Below are 27,098 nucleotides of genomic sequence, written 5' to 3' on the forward strand. Positions count from 1 at the left end.
AGAAATGACTGTTTCTATATGTGCAAAAATAGCTGGGATCGGCTCCAGCCCCCCCGCAACCCCGATAGGGGCAAGCGGTTGAAGATGAGTGAATGAATGATTAGGTCTATAAAGTTAATAAGCTAATGGGAGCTAACTACGGTTAGCAGTAGTGGTTACTTTAACAACAAGTAAAGCTATCTATCCAAAAATTCTGTTAATCACGTTGATACTGTTGTCAAGCTGGCCTTATAATATTTAATGACATCTTAATGACAAGAATAAATGGTGCCACTTTACTTGAGGTCAAGGGATTTTTTCATGACACTGTTATGAAAGCATTTGACAGTGCAATTTAAGTTTAGGACATCTTTATGACATGTCCAAATTCTAGGACTTTACCCGAGGTCATGAAACATAATGGACAGCCAATGTCAAAACCAAATACTTATGACAGTTTTAACGTAATGTCAACCCATCGAGCTAAATAGTTTCTTAAAGTTTGATAATGTGATGTGACATGTTTATGACATTTATGATTTGTGGTTATGTTGTCTATGTTAATGCAATCATTTTGGGCTAAGCTATGGATGAAGTGATAGTGCCCTTGAAAAACAGATAGCGGAGATATAGCAAGGGGTCTGATATCTGGCGTGTGAATCATGTCCATCAGGCTTTATACCTCCACTGTACATCCAGTAAGACAGACTATTATAATACAGACCTGTCAAATAATGTTAACTGTGAATTAAAAGTGTAAGAATTTACTCAGTGACACTTCAACAGTCAACAGTCTTATGCACACCTCTTAAAATAACTAACCAATGTTTCACTATTTTCTGATGTTTGACAGACAACGTGATAAATTATCAATTATTTGCTGAAGATTATATGCAAATGAATGGATGATTGTTAGTTGCAGCCCTAAAGGTATATAGCACATAGAGCTCTACTGAAATATACAAAGCAATGTAAACTGTTCAACCTCTGTTGTATAGTTTTTTTGTGTGAGAATATACTACTGCATATTAATAAATGTCAATAAATGTCAGGATAGTCTGTAGCTTATACAGAGTAAACATGCCCTCGTTGAGCCTCCTCCTAGTTAGCTGCAGAAGGAGTCATCTGGACAGGAAGCCTCCCACAGTGTGATGGCCCTAAACAGCATCTATACTAGTACTCACGCCGCCTCCGTGCTTATTTGTTTGATAAATGAGATGGCTGGATGGAATCTTTGCAGCTAATTGTCTAATTGGGTTCCTAGCCAATGTACATACCATAACAAATGCAGTGAAATAATATGCACAGCGGAGCCGGGTCGATTACCATCAGCATGTTCCTCGAGCTGGCTGTCTCTGCAGCGCTTTCTTCAGGCACGTTTGAGGCATGATCAACAAAACACTTAATACCTGAGGCAATTTCAAACCCTAAATGCACAAATGCACCATCTGCTGAAACATTGCGGACACACTCTTAGCCTTTTTTTTTGGCCTGTTGTTTTGACGATATGTTGTTTACTTTTGTTTGTTTTTTATTGACGACTGACTGAATTAGCCACCTCACACATTTGACAAGTATTAATGAACAAAAAAAAGTTGTTTACAATGTTCTGTATTGTAACAGAATGTGTGAGATATATTTTGGTTTTGACAGGTTAAGAAAAGTAGATTTCCATGTGTAAGAAACACTCTTGAAGCATGATATTACACATTAAATGGGTTAAAAACAACAGTTTCTTAAAATAGCTTCATTTGTATTTAAAAAACTGTTAACATTTTATAATGTTGCCGTCTTTTATATTTGGTCTCCTTCAGAAACGAACTTGAATCCATTATGTTTGATGCTCGCTAATCCATTGATGTCATTAGCTTCCTATTAACTGGGTGTGATTTCTAGTTACAGTGGATTTACATTGTGTCCTTTTCCATATTTTTCTTCCCAAGCTCTTATTTGCAGAGAAAAGGCCATTATCTATACCAAACTTCACCTCTGTAATTTTGAAAATGAATTCTCCACCCTCCGTGTCCTCTTCCAATTACATTTCTCATTCTGCCTGGATTTCATGGTCACTTCACGGTCGCACACATGTATCTTTTATCCTTCGTTTAACCACCCTTTGTTGACTGTCAAGGGAACACAGCCACTTGCAGGCTGCTCGTGTAGGTGTTTGCAAAGTCTGTCTGTGTCTTGTCTTGTGTCCAGACTGGTTGCATACCATGAAATTGTGGTATACAACCAGTTAGAACTACAATGAGTCATTTACTCTGATAAATGAGATAATCCGCCCCAGTATGATGAGCAGTGGGGGTTACGCTGCTGTCACCGTAGTAATTAACAAAAAAAAGTTTGGCGAGTATGTGTGTACGAAGGTGTTTGCTTCTGTGACCTTGAGGAAAACACCTGCCTGGGTGGAATGTGATTGATATGCGTTCCAGATTCATGTTTGACCCCCTCGGCTTTCTCCACATTATCCATCTCTCTCATTCTGTGTCCTTTCTACTGCTACTCAACTAACATTGTACTACAAACAACTATTGAAGTCATTCTACTCAGATTGCCATGGTAATGGAAAATCATAAATCAGTCATTATATGGCAATATAGATTATAGAGACATTACAATTTATATAGATTTTAATATTTTTTGATAATAATGTTTACAATGCAATAGGCCTTCCTGGGCAGGCTAAAAAACAAACTGATAGGCAGCAGTAGACCAACAACTCCTGTGTTCTGCGAGGTAAAAAAAAGTTGTCTGTTGGCTTTGAAGAGAAAATAAATTACTTTTGGGAAAGTATGCCTTTTCTCAGACACAGAAAGATACTGAATTGTGCAGAGGATTTTACACATTAAAGCTGTGTTTCATAATAAAACATTCATTCCTATAGGCCTATATGTAAACCCTTACTTATACACTGACTTGCAAGGTTTGGCACTGCTTTTAAAGCTTTAGCATTAATAGCCGTGGTAGAAATGAGCTTTTTCACTTCCACAAAGTTTACTGCCAAAATATAAGGGAAACGGATGTGCAGCAGGTTTTCTTTTTACCTGGTAGACACTCCATCAGTTGCATTTGTTGCTGCTGCCAGCTTCACTGTGCGCATATTGAGTTTTGCCAAGTGATAATGCAGTTGGTTATGTAGGGTTTTGGAAGCTCTGCTGCCTCACAACTCCCTCTGGTACAATAAGGTATGTATCGTAATCATTTTAAGACAGATTGTACAAATTTTTACACAGTTTTGTATAATTTTACATAGCAGTATATAGAGATAAAAAGAGAAGACAAGCCACATCAAAAGAGAGTTGTGCAGCATGGGTGGTCCATGTAGCAGCTTCATTTATATGTAGTAGACTCTGTTATGAACTAGTTTGGTTTAGGGGTTTAAATCAATCATCCTAACCTGGAATCAGCTGGATAATTGAAAATTAGGAAAACACACAGAAGGGCTGCTTTCAAACACCAGAGAGAATAGCTGAGTTAGGTTAGTTTACTAATTACAAGCAATGGTAGCATAGCCATGTAGCTTGTTCCTCTGATTAAGCCTCAATAGCCCTAGCCCTAGTTGCTAGGTTAATCACCTCCTGGCTCCAGCTCTGTATTTAATACACAAACAGTTGTATCAGACTTCTCATCCGGCGTTTTTGAAAACATTTTATTGAGCTATTTTCCTCAGATTAAATCAGACCCAATTGCCTTGTAAATGTTTACCTTTAGCTCTGTGTGGCCCTTCATTCGGGATGGAGGTTGGGTGGATCTTGGGAGGTTTTGCGGGAAGTTTGGGGATTCAGTGAAGATTTGAGATTTAGACAGAAGCTATTTTTCATAGTTTTCTTTGGTTAAATATTTGTGAAATATGGAGATACAATGTTTCCATGACAATAATTATAAGCCCAACCCTCTATCTTGTGCTCTCAGCAAATGTACAATGCACAAATTCAGCTGCAAGCAATCACAAAGCCCTACCATTTGCATAATGCCAGTCAGAATGTCCCCAAATTTGCAGAGCCAGTAACCCTCTCTATTTCCTTACCCTCCATTCAAGGTACAAACACATTAAGGTTGAACTCCTAATAGCCTGTGTGATGGATGTCGGAGCATAATGAGGTCTTTATGAGACTTAATACCTACTGTTAATCAATGGACATAGCAGGGCACTTTTCAATACTACCTTCTAAGCATTTTAAAATGAGCCCTCATTGAATAGATTGACTCACATTTTGTTTCCTTCTCTCTCGTTTTCTCCCTTCTCATTCTTTCTCCTTCCCAGCCTGCAATTAGTCACATATTCAGAATCAAATGATGCCTGTTCTTTAGAAATGCTCGCTCTGATATCAACACGTACAGTCCAGACTGAGAGAGATTTTGATGAAAATGCAATGCTACGCTATAATGCAGTGGGTGGACCAGACTCCGAACAGCCTGAAGCAATAGAAACATGGATGACCTATTTATTACAATAAATTTCCCATACAGGCAGATGCTGGAAGCGTTCCTGTCAATTACTGCTGGTTATTGTATTGTTGTACTTTGATCTTTAGCTGCTAATGTAATGTGTTGCTCAAGGCCGCTGCACTAGTATCATGCTGTATTAGGATCATAATCATGTATAATCTGCATCCACAAGTATACGATTTGAATGTGATGCGCATGTTAGCTGTGTTACAAGTTGTGATGCAAGCGAGTCAAGGCCGGGTGACTTTGTTATCTCAGTACAGGTACCGCTGTACTGTATATGTGGGGTGTGTGTGTGTGTGTGTGTGTGTGTGTGTGTGTGTGTGTGTGTGTGTGTGTGTGTGTGTGTGTGTGTGTGTGTGTGTGTGTGTGTGTGTGTGTGTGTGTGTGTCTGGCTGTGTTTGATTATCCCTTACAGCCTCTAAGGGAGCGGGATTCATTCACACTCTGATAATGAGGGAGAGACTAGCAATGCCCTCAAGTCATTTCTCCTCTCCTTCCATCCTTCCTGTTGCATCCGGCTGCTTTTCTTTCTTTCTTGCCTTTCACCTTTTTTCAGTCTAAATATTCTGTGTCTTCCCATCATTCTGTCTGTCTTTCCTATCAGCTCCCGTTTCCTTGTCATCATTCTTTCCTCTCTGTGTGTCTGTATAAATGCGTCACTGACATCAGTTTAGGTCACCATTGTTTAAGTCGCTCTCTGTTTTTATGTCATAGATTTAAATGCTGGCTGACCATTTTTCATCAGCCTGGTCGATGGTTGACTATCTCTGTGGACCTCGATGCTGGCAGCTCTGTTTCTCCCTACAATAGCCTTACTTATCTTGCATCAATACTCCTACGTGTTGTATATTTGCCTGGTTGCTCAAATGTCCATTCAACGCACTTCCTCGTACCTAGTAACTTTTCCTGTAGATTTTCCGGGCAATGCAAAGCAAGAGTGAGTCAAAGCAGTGCGTCCATTAATTTTAAACCAACCTATTGCTTTCTTTTCCACCCTCTCCATCTCTCCCTCTCTCTATCTCTGTTTTCCAGGTGACTGAAGTGGTGATTGACATTACGGAGGCTCGCTAGGAGGCCTCTCCATCTCCCCCCCTCCCCACCACCTTCTCCTCCTCCTCTTCCTGTGCTCTTTTCCCTGCAATCCCCCACCTAAACCAACCAAGCATGGATCTGAAGGATCATAGGCACCGCTCCCTGACCAGGGGTCGCTGCTCCAAAGACTCCCAGTACAACACCTCCTCCCTGGATGCAGATGAGTGCCGTGTGCCTACCCAGAAGTCCTACAGCTCCAGCGAGACGCTCAAGGCCTTTGACCATGAGCAGAGGCTTCACTACGGCGGCTGTGTGACTGACCTCGTTCACCACGAGGCTGATGAGTACTCCAGGCAGGGTGAGTTTGTGGAGCAAAGCATTTCCTTCAAATTCTTTTTTACACATTGTTTGGGGCTAGATCATACAGTGCTTGACTGGAAACGTTACATGAAAAATCAAGTCAATTTAGAGACTTTAAAGGAATAGTTCATTATTTGGAAATGTTTTCTTTCTTGCCTAGAGTGAGATTAGAAATACTGATTTCTCTTTCTTGTCTGCACGCTAACTATGTAGCTACTGTCAGCAGCTGGTTAGCTTTCTTAGCTAAAGACTACAGTTATAAATCTCTAGGTTTCTCAAGATTCAATCCAATTCCGATTTTTTTCTCACTGAGTGACTACTTGCTACTGTTAATATATAGCATATGTCATGATCCATAATTACAATAAACATGACAGTTCATGCTGTGGTTTTATGAGGTGTACCACAAGCACCACAACATGCTATTTACACTCTTTGCATGGATTGAAAAAACGCAATGTAACCTATTTATAAAAAGCAATAAAGTTGTTGTTTTTTGTTTTTACTTTGGACTGTTTCCCACTGCTACCAGCTTTTGTGCCAAGCGAAGCCTAAAGGATGCTTTCATTAGCTTAATATTTACCTTACAGACATAAGAGAAAGCAAATAAACATATTCCCTAAATTGTTAATTAACACAAACCATTAGGCATAAGCATAGAAGAGATGTGTTTGCAGACTTGAAAATGGAGTTTATGAGATATATGGTTCCAGGGTTATAAAACACCTTCTAGATATAACAGATAATGACATCTGCAACTAAAAAGCCAAATTGGAAACTCAAGGATGTAGCAATTTCCTTTACCAATTGACCAATTATCTCTGTTCTCAGTGCAGCTCCGGCAGGCAAATCATTTTCCTGTCCAGCACGCATGGTTGAGCCAAGCACATCTCAACACTTTTAGAGCCCTTCCAGTCCCGTTATGTGATTCTTAAACATCTGCAATCACACATCTAACAGTCACACTGTTGCACATGTAAATATTTTCCAGCCATATACTACTTTTAGCCTCTTTGTGTTTCTTGCCTCAGTGGCAAGCTGTTAATGTAATCAGAAGGTGTAAATACTGCACTTTGCAGCAGAAGACCAAAGCAGACCTTTAACACTGGGAAGCCTGTCATAATGAACTTCTGTATCCCCTAGTGAGCAAGTTAGCCGATAGGCCGATAGGTCATCCCTAAAGGGGTGGGCCTGCCCTCATAGGCATGTCTTTAAACTGCGTGTGTGTCTGTGCATATGTGTGTTTGTATGTGTGTATGTGTTTGTGTATTGCAGAGGGACATGAAACAGGCAGTATTGATCCTTGCCTAGTGAAAGGAGTCAGACTCAATGGGATTGATCTTTGCTAAGCTCTGTTTTCTCTGCATGGACACTGACAGGAGAGGAAGAGAGATCAAGAAGATATGCACTAATGTAGAAGGGAGACAAATAACAGTAAAACTGCCCTAAAATATAAATTAAGTGAATGCTGGAGAGTCCTTGATGGTATTTTTCAAAGAGAACATCTTATTATAGCTTGAAAATCTAGACCTACTGTCAAGGTTTTGACCTGCCTGTACATGGTTTCAAAAATAAGAGAAATTGATTACTCTGAAAGTGGTTTAAAGAAGAAAATGTTTTATGGCAGACCAGAGAGCATATTTTGTTGTGCGGAGTCAAAGGTAATGCTTGAAAATGGAGAATTGATTACCAGGACGTACAAAAGACTGAAAGTCAGTGGTGTGTGCTGTCCGGACACACTCCACTGCTGCACTGGGCCGACCTCACACCAGGCAATAGCTGGTCGATACCACAGTCCTCCCAGCCTATCAGCTTCCTCGAAAGCCCAGAGCCACAGATGCATCGTGGGAAGTGTGGCCACAGGAGACCAACAGTGTTGCAGCACCATATGGACTGTGACACCATGGGAGGAGGAGGAGGAGGAGGAGGAGGGAGAAAGCAAAGGAGTTAAAGTGAGAAAGACAGAGAGAGTGTAGCAGCAGATGAATATTTTTTTCTTCATCTTTCACCCAGATAACTGTAACTATTTGAGAGAGTGAAGGATTGAAACAATGTGTTCTTCTGTTGAAGGGCTTGTTGTATACAGGCAAGACAGTAAGGGTAGACAGAAACTGTCTTTTCCCAAACAGTAACTTTAAAAATTTGATGTACTGAATGGTAGATTTGGTAGTTCAGATATGTTGTTGTTTTATTGAACATCCACCAAATTTTTGAAGGGGACTTGACTGACCTGTGATATTACTAATTCATGCCCAGATGGGGCCAACCTAGAAAATATGATTAATTTTGATTAATTTATAATGATGTTGTTCTTTAGGTTGGGTGAGCCAGTTGGATGTATAGAGGTTTTGACGACATCTGGGTGTATTCTCTGCATGTAATTTTGCTTTAGTGAGTTTGTGATGCACACACAATTTACAGATCCGTGGTGTGTTAATGCATATTGACCTGCCCTTACAGCTTTCATTAAAGACGCATGAGTGAGACAAAAAGGTTTGAGTCATACACAGGTGGGAATGGAGCACCCAGTGAGCACATATACTCACTCAAAATGTTGCTAAGTTTCATATTGAGTAGCTTATTGACTTGCATTAAAGTTCATATCCCAGTGACATTTATCTTGATGTTTTTCACTGTTTTTGTCTTTTAAGCTTTTAGGCTTCATTATCCTGTACATGATACATACTGTATCTTTGCATCTGTTTTGAATGTTATCATTCCATTGAATTATCATTTGTCATCAGCCTCATAGATAGAAACAGAAGACTGCTACACCTTTTTAGTAGGTGCAGAATCTTGTTATTAAGTTAATTTGGTTAGGAACTCACTTGGTTAGGTTTAGACAACAAAGTTACTTGATGTGGTTTAAGAAAGGTTGTGGGTTAAGTTAAAATACTATTTGTGCCTTTAGTTGAAAGCATAACAGAATGAATTTTACCTAAGAAAGTCTATGTAAATTTTAACGCTAACTAACGCCCAACCTTCCTTCTTACACAGACTTTTGCTCTTTAGGCTATCCCCTACCATAATTTCTCTTCAAACTGTGCCATCACAGGTGGTCAAGCAGTTGCTCTAAACATCTAATTTTTCTGTGGATGGATGATCCAGCTTGCTAATAGATGATAACAGCCTACTGAGCCAAATACGAGGTTGAGTTGGACTGTACCGCCTCATATCTATGGTAGTGATAACAGCTGATCATGCTTATTCAATAGGTTCATAACATTCTAAACGTGTGCATTTTTGCAAGTTATCTGGGCTGTTTTTGTAATTCTGAAAAATAATTTACATTGAGTTATAGAGTGTAAATTATTAGTAGCAAAATAAATGTTTGCAGGATATGTCCTGAGCCAAATTAAGGATCTTGGGATGTGGTTCTTGCACAACATTCTAAGAACACAAACACTTTTGATTAATCATCAAAACCAACAGGTATATAATAGGTATTTTTAATTGATTTTTTTTGCTCAATATATCTAGATGTGCCCACTTGTTTTGCAGCTTACTGTAGTTTAAGTCGTACGTTTAGCGTTGCCTTTTTAAAACAACTTACTTACTGCACATCATTATGCATGAAAAGCTTCACTGGAATTTCAGGGTTTCCCTAAGCCTAAATTCAACTTAAAAAGACACATCATATCCTTGTGGAACCATATTTCGAATGTGTTTGGAGGCTTTTCCGGATGTTGTGTATTTGTTTTGCTACTTTGCGCCTTGTGGGCATGAAATATTTTCTGAGGACTTGCCTCCCAGTCCATTAGGAAACAGTTTGCAGTTTTAAAAAGAGGTAAGGAGGAGCTGATGCTAATGGCCTCAAGTCTACATGCTGATAATGTATTCCTCCTACATCCAATATATTTGTACTGCTCCAACAATTTTGAATTTGCTGGCCAAATTCAGATTTAGGGTTAAAGTTCTTAAACATCATCCAGATGATAAATCATCAACTGAGTTAGATGTGTTCTACAACCCTGAATCACTAACCTTAAATTTGATTTGCTCAGCAAAAGCCTGAAAACAGTATCTCTTTAAACCAGGTCCCAGAGTGGGAAGATTTGAAAACGCCCCTGTGGTGTTGGACTGGGGCGAAACCGTATACTTTGTTAAACGATGCTGTCATCGCCCCACCTCCGACCTCTAACTCCCACGATGTCACATAACAACAACAGTACTGCTGCGTGAGAGAGACACAGACTGTATACTGACCTGTACTTTGAGCAACATGCATGGGAATGAATAAGGCCAACCAGACAGTCTCCCTGTCTCTTGTTCTCCATTGTTTGTGCATTTCTGTGGCAGTTATAGCGCCACATCCAGGCCTGGCATGTGTATTACAGCATTTTTAGCCGGTTCACTAGTATCTTGTGGACGCAGATATTTTTTTGAGCTGAGGCCGTGTGGACGGAAAAACTTTTTTAAGAATGACGGGAAAAAAAAGAGGTTGTTTTTCGATGGTGTGGATGTACCCTAAGAAAGGGGTCATCATCTTTCCACGTAGGTAGCAAGCTAGCTAGCAGCATTCATTAGAAATAGCAACAGAAAATGGTGACAAGTGTAGGTGAAATCAACATAGTCAATTATCATTTAATGTGAAAAATGTGAACTGCACCTAGCAACTGCCACCACAGCACATACCACAGCTTAAAAGTATCATATCATGCTCATTTTCAGGTTCATACATTGTATTTTGGGTTTCTTCTCAAACATGTTTTCTCATTCTGTCTTTCTGAATATGTATTCACCTTTTAAAACTGCCCTCTAAAACATTACATTTTAGCGCCTGTCTCTTTAAGCCCCTCTCCCAAAATAGCCCAGTCTGCTCTGATTGGTCAATGTTTCCATGTCTTGTGCTTCTGGAGTCTCTAGAATATACTATGCCTTTAACGTCAACGTGTTTGTGTTACACTATTGCTATATACAGTAATGCTTTGTCCCTAATCGCACACTTCCACCCTCAAACTGGCTTTTTTGAGGGTGGAAGTGCATTCACGCCGGAAGTCGCTAAAATGCAGTGTACCACATATATCCAGTTGTGCACTCAAACACGGTCAAACCGTTGAGTGTGGATCGATTGACGCTCAACGCCCTCAATCGCCGGCATTTTGTCTACGTAGCGGAAAAGGCGGGACTTACTTCCAACTGGAAAATGGCGGAACAACAGCGCAACGAAGCAGCAACAACTAGATTCACTTAATTTATGTTAAAAGTGGATCACAAGGATTTCTGGCAATGTGCTGAGTTATAAGAGTTGATGGAGAACCGAAGAAGAAATACGATCATCATTTCCCCATAAGTGCGAGGCGGCAGTGCGTGATTTCAGACAGCACTTACTTGGGGAATTGAGTGTACTGATCGTGTCAGTACATAGTGGCACAGTGAACAAATGTCAGTACACTCTGCAATGCGCGATTTAAAGTAACAAAAAAATAAAATTACCAATACCTCCCAACAAGTCATCGGCTAACATTAATACCATGTTAGGCTGAAAGAGTGAGGTGAAAATTAATAACAATTAGCATTGATAACAAAGTGCTGTTGTACAGCGTTTTTTGTTTGTTTTTTTAAACTATACCAGGCTATATTTTACCTTTCTTAACATAACATTTCAAGTAAATATTTTCATTATCAGTTCATTCTCAGTGTTTGAACACTAGCTGTCCCAAACAGCTCCTTGCAGATTTTGATAAAGCAGGTTCGCTTGTGTATTCCAACAGACCCCCTGCTTTCATTGGATCTCAACTCCACTGTTTCCCCATTAAAACACTTATTACCTAGTCTGCTTGGATAAACACAGCCAAATAACAAATTCTTTCCTCACCATAACATGCAGCAGCCTGGAAAGCTCATTACAAGTGTTCACTATTAAACACCACAAATCAGCATATTGGAAAACATCAGTGATCCAAATAATGCTACAAGCCTTGTTCACATATAACCAGAGCTATCAGAAAAAAAGCTTTGCCGGCACCTTTGCTTTATTTAAGATGTAAAATTAATATTTTTTCAGGGGGTTCATTTGGGCTGAATATGCACGTATCACTGCTAAACAGATAATCCTGTGATTCAAATACAAATTTGTAAACTCAAATATGCCACTTTGAGCAATGCGCTGAAGCGCACTATACCACTTCTCGCCTACTGCAGTCTCTCTTTGGTGGTCTGCAGTCTTTCACCTCTCTGTCTCTTTCTCCCAATCCTTCTCTGTGGCACCTATTCAGCACATCCCATGGGTATTTCGTTCATGCACGTCCACCTCTTGACAGCAGGCACTATCACAGCCACCACAGTTTCTAGAAGCTTTGGCCATTTCCTTTTAGAATGATCTAAATGAGCCTTTATACATTCTACTCTGCTGCTTTGCCTTCAGGGATGGAAACCACACAGAGAATCCACTGCCCACCTGCTTGCCTTACTGCCTGGACAACACTCATCATCATCTACTGTCCCTACTCAGTCTGTCAATCTCTCTCGATCTTTCCATCTTCACTTTTTACTCATTTTCCGATGTCCTCTTTTGCTCTTCAGTCACACCTTTTTCGCACCTGCTTTTTCTGTCTCATTTTTTTCTTATAACCAATGCTGTTCCTGTATATAGTGATCATATCACATCACATTTGATATGTGGAAGTTGTTTCTATGGCCTTCTAATGAGCTTACTGTGTGTGTCTTTGTGTCTCTTTTCACACAGCTTAGATACACTAAAATGCACACTTGTGCTAATATAATCAGAGTGAGCCCATTCAAACCTACGGCAGCGGGTGGCATACATACAGTATAAAAGCCATTTTACCCGCATTCTGCAGCTCCTTTTCTCCATCAACTTTAACGTGACAATTGACTACAGTAGCCAATGATTGCTTTGTCAAGAAACTTCCAAACTCAGCCACTCACATTCTGGCATGATTGCCTTCGATGCCTCTATTCAAGAATGAATGGCAAGGAAAATGCTCTACTGAGTGATCGGGAGATGGCTGTATGCTAGATAAGCATCCTTTGCTCTGTCCTCTCGGTTCTTTGAGGTGAGAAGACTTCCAAGTGTCTGCAACAACAGCAGCAGCAACTTCTCACAACCCCCATACCCTCTAGAGAAGTCCTCCATGACCGGATGAGAGGAACCTGCATGACAAGGGTATTAATGTGATTTATCAAGTCCTAGGCTACCTCAAAGAGCTTCTCAGTCAAAACACAAAAAATGGGGGGGGGGGGGGGGGGGTTACAATCTAAAGATTATTTTCTTTGGCAGTTTTTCAAGCCTATATTACATAGGGCAGACAGGAAATGGCGGTGAGAGAGAGAGGGGGGAGACATGCAGCAAATGGCCGCAGGTCAGGGTCGAACCTGCGGCCGCTGCCTCGAGGACCTTCGGCCTCTTTACATGGGGTGACTGCTCTAACCACTAATCGGAAAACTACCATTGCAGACAAAACTGTGTTGGTAGTACAGGTAGTACAGGTAGTAGTTCTCCCACCACTGTAGAGACAACTGCCTGTGTTTGCCAGTGGGGAGCCAGTCAGGGTGTTTGTCCTTGTCGCTTTACTAGCCACTTCCTCTGCTTAGTCAGAGCTCCTGCACAATGGTTAATGGTTGAATTCAGGGGTTAGTGTGTACCTACCATGTGTTACAGAGCATTTCCACCAGGTCAGGCAAGGATGCTAGGACGCACTGCTCCACTAAGCTGGCCGCTTTTCAAGCAGGCGACATACCCTATCATTGAATGCACCCGAATGGATAAATGCACTTTCTGCTTCCAGCTTCAAACAGAAAACAACATAGTGGCCAGATGATAAACTTTCTGTTATTCGATCAAAACAATTTCTAAACATATATTTGTGAAAACATTTTTAGACGAGAAAGAGGCAATGCCATTGTTGAATGTTGTTTTTTTGTAACTACATTGTGTCTCAATGGATGGACTAATTTGCATAAAGTAGAGGTCTAGTTAACTTAATACAAATACAGACAGACATCACCTGGCCTGGTGGACCTTATTGCTTGCAGTGGCTGGTGACACCATGTGTCACAGTGTTAACACAGGTGTGTCTGCAGCCCTGCAGCTAGACAGTGACAAGGACTGCAAAGCATAGGGATTTTGACATTCAAAATTGTCAATAAAGAAGGGAAAACCCCACATAAACAAGGTATGTGCGTGTCTGTGTCCATGCATTCCATCGGGTAACAATCAACCTGGACTGATCATGATCAAAGAGAGAACAAAGCAGCTACATGCTTTCAAACATAAAGTGAGTGAGATTAAATGCAGTCCCATCCCACTTCCTTCGGTTCCTCTTTATCTTTGCCTCCTCCCTGGCATTCTGCATCTCTGCCAGCTGCTGACACTCAAAACCATCCCATAGCTGCAGCAACAGAGCGGAGTTTCTGAAGAAAATGCTGGGGCCGACACCACTCCGCTCCTCAAATCTTCAATGTACTCCTACTTGCCCCATCCTCATATTTATCCTTTTATACATGGGAAACTGCTCTTGTGGGTTTGTACAGTATGTTTGGCTCCTACACATGCAAGGAGGTCTTAAAAGGAGGACTTAGCTCTAAGTAACATCTGGTCCAGCATTTGGTACTCGTAGACACACACTTAAGCTCAATACATGTCAAAAGGACCCAGTTTACAGACTCACATTAGCACCATTCCCCCCATCCAGGATGTGTTTGCAAATGTGAATAAGCAAGAGTGATTAATAGTGGTTTTGGGACTTAGAATGACTGGCACCAAGTACAAGTCTGTCAGAACCTGATGTGCCCTGGGGGTTCACACTATAACATTCTCCACACAAACCAGAGTGCTCCTCGGCTTAGTATGTCAAATCCTGTCTGTCCTATGAAAGTGAAAGTGCTAGCTATTAGTGCTGATTCTGGCACAGGTGCATGCACACACACAAAAAAACCACTGGCTAACAAATGGGATGAATAATAGGAAGAGGCCGGGGAAATGTATGCTGAAGGTGGCAGCTATTTAGCACCGATGTTGGCTCTCATTCGCATAGACACACAAACACAAATATCGGGGTAACAAACAAGACAATTAACTGACAGAGTCCAGGGAAATGCATCCTGACATCTGCAGGTTTCTTAGAATAAAAATAATTTATCAGTAAATATGTTGTGTGGGTTTTGTTAAAGTTGAGTTAATCTATGTTTACTATGTAATGACCCTCTTTGACTCTGTTTTGGCAGCTTGTGATAAATGAGGCAGATTGTAAATGTCAGTGTTATCAAGTGTTGTTGTTTTTTTCTTTCTCAGCCGAGTCACTTGCTTCCTATATTGTTATTAAATGTTCCCCAGCATCATAATTTAAATGTGTGTGTGTGTACGTTTGTGTGAGCAGTTATAGGACATATTTTACACATGTACATGATGCTGGTTGCGTCCTTGGTTTACTGACAAAAAATTATACCAATGTAAATGTTTTTCTTTCCAGCTGATGTTGCAGTGTGTGTAACTAAACTTAAGTCAGTATAGGATTACCATACAGATTAAGACATGTGGCGAATGATGTTACAGATTCAGGGAGAAATGGCCGATGAGAAAATGATGGAATGTTAGTGAAAATAATAATGTGGTGGCTTTCACAGAGTGACACAGAAGCGACACAGAAGCTAAGCAATGTACTGCTGTCAATTGGACAGCAGCAAAAACTTATTTTAGCCAGCTAAAAAAAGGCTTGCCAAACATAATCCATCTAAGTACGCTATATTTAGAATATATTCACCACTTTACCTTGCGATCAGACAGTTCTTTCCTTTGGGACTATAGACCTTTTCAATGGAATTCCATTGCTAGGCAACAGCCTTGGTCCTTGTTAACTTCCTGTCAGTTGATGCAATTCACATACACTGCAACAGGGAATAAACTAGGACACATTAAGAATGTTTCCATTTACATATTTGAAAAGGTCTATATTTTCTCAACCTTAGAACTTCCGCATTCCAATGCATAAGCACAACAGTTGATCTGTGGCATTGCACAGCACTGTTGCGTTTTTGCGTAGAAATATGGAAGTTCTAAGATTGAGAAAATGTAGTCCTAAAGGAAAGGACTATATGCAACAAGGTAAAGCTGTGGACATATTCTAAATATAGTTTTTGGTGACACTTTTTATAAGTGGCTAAAATACATTTTGCAGCTTTCCCCATCCACAGCAGTACATTGCTTAGCTCCTGTGTTGCTACCACTGCCTGCTTCTCCAAACTGTGGGCGCACCATCCAACATCTATTGAAGGTAATACACTGGCTATCGATAACTACCTCTTACAACCCCACGTCAAAACACCCAAAATATCCTTTTAAAGAGACTATTTAGGTTTTAGTGCTTACATTACAACTGTCATAAGTGGCTGGTATTGACTTTGTGATCATGAATATTTTTCATGACCTGGAGTGAAGTCGTAGAATTTGGACTTTTCATAAAGATGTCATAAAGTTTCATAACACTGTCAAATGCTTTTATAACGGAGTCATGAATAATTCCCTTGACCTCAAGTGAAGTGCTAGAATTTGTACGTGTAATTCAATGTTATAATGTCAGTTTGACGACAGAAAATTAAATTCAGAGGTGATTTACAGTTGTGAACAGATAGCTTTACTTGTTGCTAAAATAACCAGACTAACTGTAGTTAGCTGCCGTTAGCTCAAATAGCCATACATGCCATAGGGAAAAACTGTGTAAGAAAACTACGTCCCTGTTGTCAAACTGTCCACTATCAGTCTCTGAGGCTGTGTTAGGTCCTGGTGTCCAATGCTTTTGACTAAGAGCTCCGTTAACAAGGTACTTGTCATGGATGTTGATTGGAGTTTGCAGTAGCTAATAGCACGAGAGCTATCTACAGTATGTTCCCAGGGTCCTATGTTCCCAAAGTAAATATCCTCTTAATATGACTCATTAAGTACTATTGATTACTCTTTGAAAGTTGTGCCCTGAAATTTGTGGGCAAGACAGTTTTCTTGACTTTAGATATTGATATCTCTTCAGTGGCGGATCCTTTAATAAAACAAAAACAAATAAAACAAACAAAGATAACCCTAACTAATATTTTACACAAAGCAAAACACAAAGCTATATGTCTTAGGGAAAAGGACCCCGCGAACAATAGTGCTGCGTTACGCCCTGATCTAACTTAGGAGAAAGAATGGTTCTTATCACTCTCCCTCTTTTCCGTTTTCGCTACCTGATGATAGCTTCTGTAGGCTATCTTGTTGAGTTGTGAGCGGTTTTGATGACTTGCCTTTTAGCAAAATTCTCTCTGGTTAGCAATGATGCGGTGTTACATTATATGTCTAGAGCTTTTATTGTGAAAGGTAAGAACGAATTGTGAACCTGCAATGTTTTGCTGTTCACAATGTGTAAGGCAACATTGTTTGCTGTCTTGGTTTAAACGATGGTTCAGACTACGAAGCCTCAGTGTTATTGTTTTATTACCTTCATACAGGCACACCTCAAGCTATTTCCTTTGTCCGGTGAAGCGAGTAGTCATTTTCCAGGAGTTCTTACCTGGTGGCAGACAGAATGTTACGGTGATAGTGAAGCTTGTAGGGAACCCAGTCTAAATGTTGGTGGAGTTAACATCATACTTTGATTCATAAATATCAAATTGTCTTGGTTATACTATTTTTCGTTCAGTATTGATGTATTACTTACTAAAACACATGCATATATGTATCATATCAGTATTTCTGAAATAATAATGCAAAAGGTCCATATTTGGTGTTGCTCAGCAGTGCACACTTCCTATTGATCTCACCTCACTATGCACTGCATGGACAATCTAGTCAATTGGTTCTTAGCAGTGAACATGCGTCACTCTTATCCCATCGCCCTGTCTGAATCACTGAATTTAATATGGAAATTAAAAGATTCTCCTTTCGAAATGTGTGCACTACGTGCCAAATTATGTTTTCGGCATTCCTGAAAAGCTTGGAAAGATTGATTCCTTCATATATGTAATTGGAGTACTCCAGTGTTATGAGAAAGGGTTAGGCATGTCTTCCAGTCTGGTCAACTTCAGCTTCCTATTCATGGATGAGAGGTGTTTCACTGCTTAGTTCTGCACCTCACAGTGACAAGACCTCCTCCAGAGTGCACGGTGTTGTGTCATGTACTGTCATGTCATGTCCAACCCAGACTGCTGTCCTCTGGGCAGGAGTAGATCTAGCCCAGCTGTCCAGGGATGGATGGCATTTGTCACACCTATTTTGGGCTCCTCATTAGGAAGTGCAAAGGCCCCTGTGGCCCAGACAGGAGCCAAAAGAACGGATGTCATCTGGGAGGTGTGGGAAGTGTTTGACCATGACTCTTCTATTTGAGTATATCTGTTAGGTCGTTACTGCGCTGCTAATGGTGGCGTTAATGACATGGCACATGCAATGGGATGTGTGTGTGGGTGTGTGTCTGTGTGTGTGTTGGAAATGGATTTTTGATCAACACCAAGCCCTACAAGGCAGTCAGTGTGCCTTGACATTTTGTCACACAACATATGCGTCACACAGGGAAGATAATGTTGTTACATATCTCTGTGTACAGTAAGAGGACTTTGGGAGACAACAAATAGTGGCAAAGAAGATATACGATCTTTGTTTAATGACACAAAATAAATGAACAGTCAAATTTGATCACACAATTATCTTATTGTAGCCCAGAAGAAAATTGTTTCATTTTATTCAAACAAACCTTAACCTTGATACCTGAAATGCCCATAAAGATAAATTAATGTGTCAGTGTTTAAAATAATAGTATATGTGTGTGGATGATTTGTTTACTTGTTAAGGCAAAATGCACATGTTTAGTTTCCAGATGTCAAAATAAAACATTTTAATCTGCTCCATCTGTTACAAACACTAATCCTGGAAGTTAAGAGTTTTTTTTAAGGGATGAGACAGTATATCTAAATGGTCATGAGTGTGGTAACCGTTAAAATGTTTAGCCAAAGATATGCTATCCAGTAATACCCTAAAACCCTTTAATATTTCAAATAAGCGCTTACAGGTTAAAATCAGAAAATTATGATATTATGATTATGATATTGTCACTCATTCACTCATCTTCAACCGCTTGTCCGGGATCGGGTCGCGGGGGCAGCAGCTCTAGCAGGGGACCCCAAACTTCCCTTTCCCGGGCCACATTAACCAGCTCTAACTGGGGGATCCCGAGGCGTTCTCAGGCCAGTGCGGGGATATAATCTCTCCACCTAGTCCTGGGTCTTCCCAGAGGCCACCTCCCAGCTGGATGTGCCTGGAACACCTGCCTAGGGAGGCGCCCAGGGGGCATTCTTAATAGATGCCCGAACCACCTCAACTGGCTCCTTTCAACGCAAAGGAGCAGCTTCTCTACTGCTGAGAAGTTCACCCTATCTCTAAGGAAGACTCCAGCCTCCCTCCTGAGAAAAAACATTTTGGCCCCCTGTACCCGCGACCTCGTTCTTTCGGTCATGACCCAGCTTTCATGACCATAGGTGAGGGTAGGAACAAAGATGGTCCGTAGATCGAGAGCTCCGGCTTCCGGCTCAGCAGTAGAGCGACTGCAATACTGCCCCTGCTACTCCGACGTTGCTACACCAAACTCACGATCCAGGTGGTACTTCTCCTTCACTTGGGGTAAGGACTCATTCCCTTCCTGGAGTAAGCAATCCACCGGTTTCCTGCTGTGAGCCATGGCCTCAGATTTAGAGGTGCTGATCCTCATCCCAGCCGTTTCACACTCTGCTGCGAACCGATCCAGTGAGTGCTGAAGGTCACTGACCGACGATGCCATCAGGACCACATCATCTGAAAAAAGCAGAGACGAGATCCTCAGCCCACCGAATTGCAACCCCTCCCTACTACGACTACGCCTCGATATCCTGTCCATGAAAATCACAAACAGGATTGGTGACAAAGCGCACCCCTGGCGGAGGCCAACCCCCACCGGGAACGAATTGACCCCCTCACCCCATACTCCCACAGCACCTCCCACAGTATCTCCCAGGGGACCCGGTCATATGCCTTCTCCAGATCCACAAAGCATGTAGACTGGATGGGCATACTCCCAGGCCCCCTCCAGGATCCTTGCGAGAGTGAAGAGCTGGTCCGTTGTTCCACGTCCAGGACGGAATCCACATTGTTCCTCTTCAATCTGAGGTTCAACTATAGGGCGAACCCTCCTCTCCAGCACCTTGGATATTGTTATTATTGTTAATTGTTAATAAAAGTTGCCTACTTGCACATCCACATCTGCTGTTTGGTGCCAGGCGGGTAACGTGGGTTTTATTATTGTTATGCTATACATGCATATCCTACATTGTCTTCACTAAACATTTTGCCTGGGACCTTTCAATCCAATTTAAAAAGTGATGAGACTATGAGCAACACGGGGGGGACTATCAATGAGGCAATCAGGGCCATGGGAGGACGGGAAAACCGTTGTCAAGCTTAGATAGACAACACTCACTGGCCAATCACAACCAAGTTAAATGTTCTTACATCATCGCCGAGCTCTGCTGTAGCCTACTCCGTCACTACCATGCAGTGTATGGTTGCCACTGTTGTGAGAGTAACTAGTTGACAATTCTGTCTGATACCAGTTAACTAAACATTCGCACTGGGCGTAAATCTGCGCAGAATTGTCCAAATGAAGATAGGTACATAATTATGCTTGTATTTTCAAGTGTAATTAAAATAATTTTACTCACAAATGAGAAATAAGCATTTTGAGTGTTAAATGTCAGCGATGATGGTGATCTCATTTTCAACATGTGTAGAGGTTCTGTTCATTAATATCTTCACTTCTGATGTGTACCCACTTCATTTCATACACTACATTACCTAATCACCATGGAAACCCTGATTTGCAAAGATTAATAAAGTTTATTAGTATTTCTTCACTGCTGCACTACGTGTGTGTGTTTGTGTGCATGTGTGTGTGAGATCAATAAGAGTGTGTGAGTGTGTGTGTGTGTGTGTGTGTGTGTGTGTGTGTGTGTGTGTGTGTGTGTGATAATTACAGCTACACAACATCCCGCAAACTCCATTCTCACTCTCACAGAAAGCATTGACCTTGAACCTTGATCTTTTGTATAATACATTTTCAAGTCAAAGCCGCACAACTCTTTCTTTCTCTCTGCTTTGTTGCTTTCATGCAATTCACTATGTTGGTTTATCACTCAGGTATCCACAGTTCTCCTCTTTCTGCCTGTCTGTATGTGTGCTCTGTCTCCGTCTTTTTCTCTCCGTCTCTCTCACCCTGCAGAAACTGTTTACCATGACCGAGGGTTTCATCATTCTTCACCATCACATTTTATGATCCCCTTTTTCATCAAGCTTGCCTCACTCTCTATTTTACTTCCTATATTATATTATTATATACTTTTCTCCCCTTATCCACTTAATATGAAGTACATTTCTCTCCTTTTTCATACAGCCTGTGTGAACTAAACTGGGGATCAATTTCCATCGCTTTGACACAAAATAAATTCAATGACCATGTCTTTCAAAATTCATGAATTCATGAATTGTCTCACTCAGATTGTAGCAATTGTCTCCGGACTGTATCTGCAGCCCCTTTGGTGTATGTTTGCATAATCGCTGCAGCTAGCTTCTAATTTCAGTACTATCTATACAAAGAGGGGGACACTTTGGAGGAGGTGATTAACATGAGCACAGGCAGAGACAGACAAGTGTCTGATAGAGGATGAATAGTGTCCGTGAGAGTGCCTGGTGTGTGTGTGTGTGTGTGTTTGTGTGTGTGTGTGTGTGTGTGTGTGTGTGTGTGTGTGTGTGTGTGTGTGTGTGTGTGTGTGTGTGTGTGTGTGTGGTGGGAGGTGAGTTGACTGAGAGGAAGGCCACCTGTACTGTAGTCCCCAATAAGCTCAGAGCCTGCTATACACATACATCAGCACAGAGAGAGAGACGTAAAGAGCTACAAAACTAATAAAAACTAATTTGATTGAAATACATAAAATGTAACTAATTAGAATAGAATGGTTCAAATTAGGCTGCCTAGAGGACAGAAGTCTGGGTTGGACAGGATATGGCAGTACATGGCACAACGCCATGCACAGGTTGACCAGCCTGGGAGACATGCTTTACTATTGCTCACACTAGAATACTCCAATTACATTAAGGGGAATAGTTTAAGTAATAAGTAGGAAATGTTATAATAAGAATGATATTTTATGTTTAAATATGCAAACAAGACATGTTCTTATTAAATGTGTGCTCATTTGCATAATTTTCATTTCATTTTATTGCTTTATTAGATTCAAAGATTTTTACAGAGGGAAATTTGGATATCTTTATCACAGCATAAATCAGAAAATACTGTTAAAAATCAATTTTCTAGGTATAAAATGTTATATAAATCAGGCTATGAATGATATATGAACAAATCCCTCGGTAAAATCCTACAGAGTATGGGTAAAAATAAAACTGTAAAAGTTTGGTGTATAACAACTGAAGTGGAAATTTCTTGACATGGCATGAGCAAAAATAGATTAGGAGAAAGATATGATACATATTTTAAAAATTCCATATATTTTGCAGGTCACATTGAAACCTCCCCATACACAAATACACAATGTATCGTGACTGTTTCCATTCCATTAGTCTAGAATAAATTCTCAAAATTTACCATAGTGTATGAAAAAAAAAAAGTTTTTACCAAGTTTCTTGTTTTTTGGTAGATTTATAGCATGTTGGATATGAGATCGTGTTCCACTTCTCCGCTGTTTGAAGACAGATGTGCACAAACTTTGAATATAGTGAGGTAGATACTGAGAAATGTCCATAGCTAATTAAAAAAATCCTGTACTATTCCCCATGTTGTCTTCAGCTTTATCCAGTTATCCGTTGCTTCAAATGCATTCTGTCTTGTGCTCGGTGACTAGGAGAGACAGTGTGACAGATTATTTGAGACACAGGAGAGCATCTTTTGGGATTTGATCCCAGGAGAGCAGGAACAGGCAATCCCTTAAAGTTAGTCCCTTACTACTGTATTGTCTCTAATTTGTAATGTCTTTTTCTTTTTCCTGTCTGTTGATACATTTCCTCACTTAGGCTCCCTATTATTAGGAAGGAATATGTATATTTTATTGCCTTGTAATTCACAGAAAAGAAAACACAAAAGAAAATATTTCTTTTTTCAAGAATAGTGCAGATGAATGGATGCAAATGAAAATGGAAAATATCAAGAAATGACACATTTTGGCTGCTATTGGCTGCCCATTTTTCCATGTTCTTAGCTGTGACAAACAAACTAAGGCTTTCACAGTTATTAACAGCAATTTCAGCCATGTCAGGGGATTGGTGGGGTACCTGCAGTGTGCAGGTGCATTTGCTTCCTGATTTTGATGCATCCTCCACCCAGGAGCAAATTAGTTCACTAGTTCAGCACTTTGGGGCAAGTCAGAAATTATTCGGAACTGTCGCTCCCTCAAAAGCTGGACATGGCATGTCCAAAGGTGGCCTGCAGTGTAAACTATCGGATCAGGAAAAAGCAACATAATTGTAGGCATTGAAGCCAACACGCTCTGCCTGCTTCATATCCCATACAGAATTACACAGTGGGGTGAGGGAAAGTCAACCCGCATAATGCAGAGTCCTGCTGCCTATACTTTGCCTGTCAAACTGCTAACAAGCACAAATGATATTTTAATGATAGGCCCCTCTATCCCACAAAGCTGTCTACTCACAAACACTCCTACTTTTACATACAGACACTGCAGTGTTGCACACATTTGCTCCCACACACATCCATAATGAGTTTTATCAAGGGAAGTTCATGTGGTTTAATGGATCACTGCAAATGCCATTCGCATTCACACTATTGTATTCGTGGTGCATGAATACTCCAAATGATGATAGATCTTAGGTGCAGCAAACTAAAGTCCCTGCTGAGCTAAGAAACAAGTGATGGTCTTTGTAAAACTCAGTATGTATAATATTCAGTGTGTGGTCTGTAGTTTGTTACATTAAAAATGCTAGGGGCTGCAATGATGTGGGTGTGTTTCTCCAAGTACCAGTGAGACACTAGATGTATTCAAATCTTCCTATTACATACACCAATGAATGCAGTATATACAGTAGTATACTGCATTTGTTGGTAATATGTAGCATGGAACTGTTTTATTGATTTATTTTGCAGCATGTTGAGCCAGGCTTAGCCGTTTCCAGTTTTGAAGTGTGGAAGTAAAAAACACTGGCTGGTTGTTGTGACCATTCCAGTGCATATCACACAAAAATCCATCTTGTCACAGTTCAAGTAATGCGTTTGTGTTCAGAATGACCAAGACGTGACCAATCAGCATCTTGTTCTTCCAGCAAGCTACTGGTCAATTAGTCAAACTTAAAACTAGATTTAGTCAAGGAAAGTAGCACAATTCACCAACAATGTAATTCAAAGTGCTTTACATAAAACATTAAAAGCATTGGAAATAAATCTATATAAAATTACATTTAAATAAAACAAAAATAAAAACAAGGAGTTTAAAGCTGCTAAAATGAATTTTACCAGCAGTATGTCACAACATAAACTGTCACCTTGTGGTTGTATGCCTCTGCCAGCCAGCCAAGTTGCAGTTTACATCCATGTCGGTCTAGCCTTACACAATTATAAAGTGGAGACTGTAACTAACTACTAATATACAATCAGTCACAGTTTCAAGATTGGTGTCACAAATTCAGTATCCGACAAAATGTCTCCCATTCTTTTCCTGAGTTATGGCGTTGAATAATAAAAGCAATATAGCTGTTAAAGTTTGACCCTTTCCATATACAATGTGATAGATGGATAGATACCTTTGTTTAATCAGGGATGGCCAACTGAGAGCAAAGCAAGTCAATACAAGCTATACAATAAAGATGTAAAACTCCATTTTTTTTTTACAAATCATAAAAACAGGTATGTTTTTGAAAGCACCTGTCCTTTCCCAAACACTTTCTAATGACACCTTCTCAGATTGTTCTGTGTAACAAATCATTGATGAGTCAAGTTATTGAAGCCCTACCAAGAAGGGTAATTATATAAAACTGTTTAAAGAAATACATTTGTCTACCTTGAGGACATCCTGAAGTTTTTCCCTCTACAGTATTCATATGTGATGCATACTTGTAGTGTTCCATATTTCAAAGTCTAAAAAATGATGATAAATGAATGGCAGCTTATTAGGGATGGCTTTGTGAATAAAAAAGTGATATACCCTTTGAGTGGTAATTGAAAGCCACCCCAGATTCTCATAAAGGGTACAATGATTTATTGAAGTTGTTCTGATGGTCTTTTATGTATGTATGCCTATGTATTCATTCATGTATCCAATACATTGGATCCATGATAGTCTGTTGTACTGTATCTAAGGGAGCTGAGTAGGAACAGGGTACCTGGCAGGTGCCTAGTAGGTATTTGAAGGTGTGTCTTTGTATTAATTAATGCTAATGTGGTAAAATAAATATATGTTCATTGGAGCAGTATCTACTGTGAGGGCTCTATTTCTCCATCTTTTACATGTACTTCTGTTAGACTACCTACACTGTATTTATCGTCTCGATATGCATGACTTTGTAAACTTTCTTTGCTTGACATTTTAAGGCTTTTTTCATTACCAAGGCAGCATTGCTACAGGGCTTTTGTTGCACCCACGAATCACCCGGACTCAGGATGAACGTATTTTAAGAAAATTGGGAAGATGGTTATATTCTGCATGAATAAATGGAAACAAAGGATTCTACCGGTCTTACCTCCCATTTTTGATGTCAAACAAAATAATATATTGTACACTGACCTATTCATTCTTTAATCCTTTTCTTGTTTTGAAGGATTTACTATTTTTAATTTTTAAATAACATATAAATTACAGATGTGATGATACCTGGACCACAAAGAGCTAAATTTAGCTTTCACTAATTTGTTAGGCTTTTGTTTTCCTTGTTCTTGTTATACCTATTTCACTTAATAATGCCCAATTTCCATGTATGAGCATATATTTATTGAGTCCTATCTTGTACATAGATACATGTAAGCTGGGATCGGCTCCAGCCCCCCCGCGACCCCGACCCCGGGATAAGCGGTTGAAGATGAATGAAGATGAATGAAAATCTTGTACATCTCATATTATGTTTTCATGCATTATATTGTGTGTAGACTATTATCTAGTAATTATACCCCCATTCCATATTTCTTCTTCTCACATACTTATTCACATTCACTATAGTAGTGAAAAGTCTTTAAGGAAACTTTAAAGATCATGCCACTTTTGCTCTGTTGCCCAGTCTAATGCAGATCTACACACACACACACACATACACACACACACACACACACACACACACACACACACACACACACACACACACACACACACACACACACACACACACACACACACACATATACTGTACACATTGTTAACTCACATTTAAGTGCTGCAAGGTCATGGTGTATTCTTATTATTTATATCCACATGCCATTTAAATTGATAGTCCTTTCTTGTATTTATTCTTGTCATTGCACTGAAACTTGTTAACACGTTATCAAATATTGTCTTTCTCTGACCTTAATTCTATTTGTGAAAAGCATTCAGGGAAACTTTTTAAAGTGTGCTGATTTTTCCCAATAGTACAATTGAGATACACAACACATTCATGTTGAATGCACAGATTAACTGACACATTGGCACGTGCACAATGAACAGACGCAGATGTGCACAGCCCAAGGAAGCTTCTCAGGGCTCAAAAAACACATTATAAGCTCAAGAATAGCAGTGTCACACTAAGACAAAGGCATTGATCTGATTAGAATGCAGCGACACATTGCCCCCACATCTGTCATCGTATCATGTAACAAACATGCAATTGGTTTGCTATTTGTGGAATAACTGAGATGGATTTTCATGTCTGCTTCAAACCGTAGCACCAATCCATCTTCCTTTGAGTACATGTAGATTGCCATGGTATTGGGCTGTGTCTACCACTGGTGGTGATAAGAACTGATTGGATTTTGCATATGTAATGACTGGTTATAACATGTTAATTATACAGGGTGGTGGCCTGCAGGATGTAACATTAGATATGTGTGATGAGCACACATGCACACACTTGTGCTCACTGATGTGATAGTGCTTCCGCATAGTGTTTGTCTGGACTAGAAGATGTGTTAGTGGTCAAGTTATTGTCATTATAGGTGGATGGGCTGACTTGGGTAGAGCATAATCTTAACTGTGATTGTAGGGACTCTTTCATTTTACAGCAAAATGTTCAGTTTGGGATGATTTGGTCACTGATGTTAAAGAACTAAAGA

The 27,098-nt window shown here is 40.1% G+C and overlaps 1 protein-coding gene across 1 annotated transcript in view; it reads left to right on the forward strand.

The window, feature by feature from the left end:
- Window positions 1-5,598: 5,598 nt before the first annotated feature.
- tenm2a (teneurin transmembrane protein 2a) overlaps window positions 5,599-27,098 on the forward strand; it is a gene marked incomplete at both ends in the record, with an annotated part of 168,389 nt that continues 146,889 nt past the window's right edge. The window contains 1 exon segment of the mRNA XM_083915704.1: window positions 5,599-5,824. Coding sequence (XP_083771830.1) covers window positions 5,599-5,824 — 226 coding nt within the window.

Source organism: Echiichthys vipera, assembly GCF_963691815.1.
Source record: "Echiichthys vipera genome assembly, chromosome: 6".
Taxonomy (NCBI): domain Eukaryota; kingdom Metazoa; phylum Chordata; class Actinopteri; order Perciformes; family Trachinidae; genus Echiichthys; species Echiichthys vipera.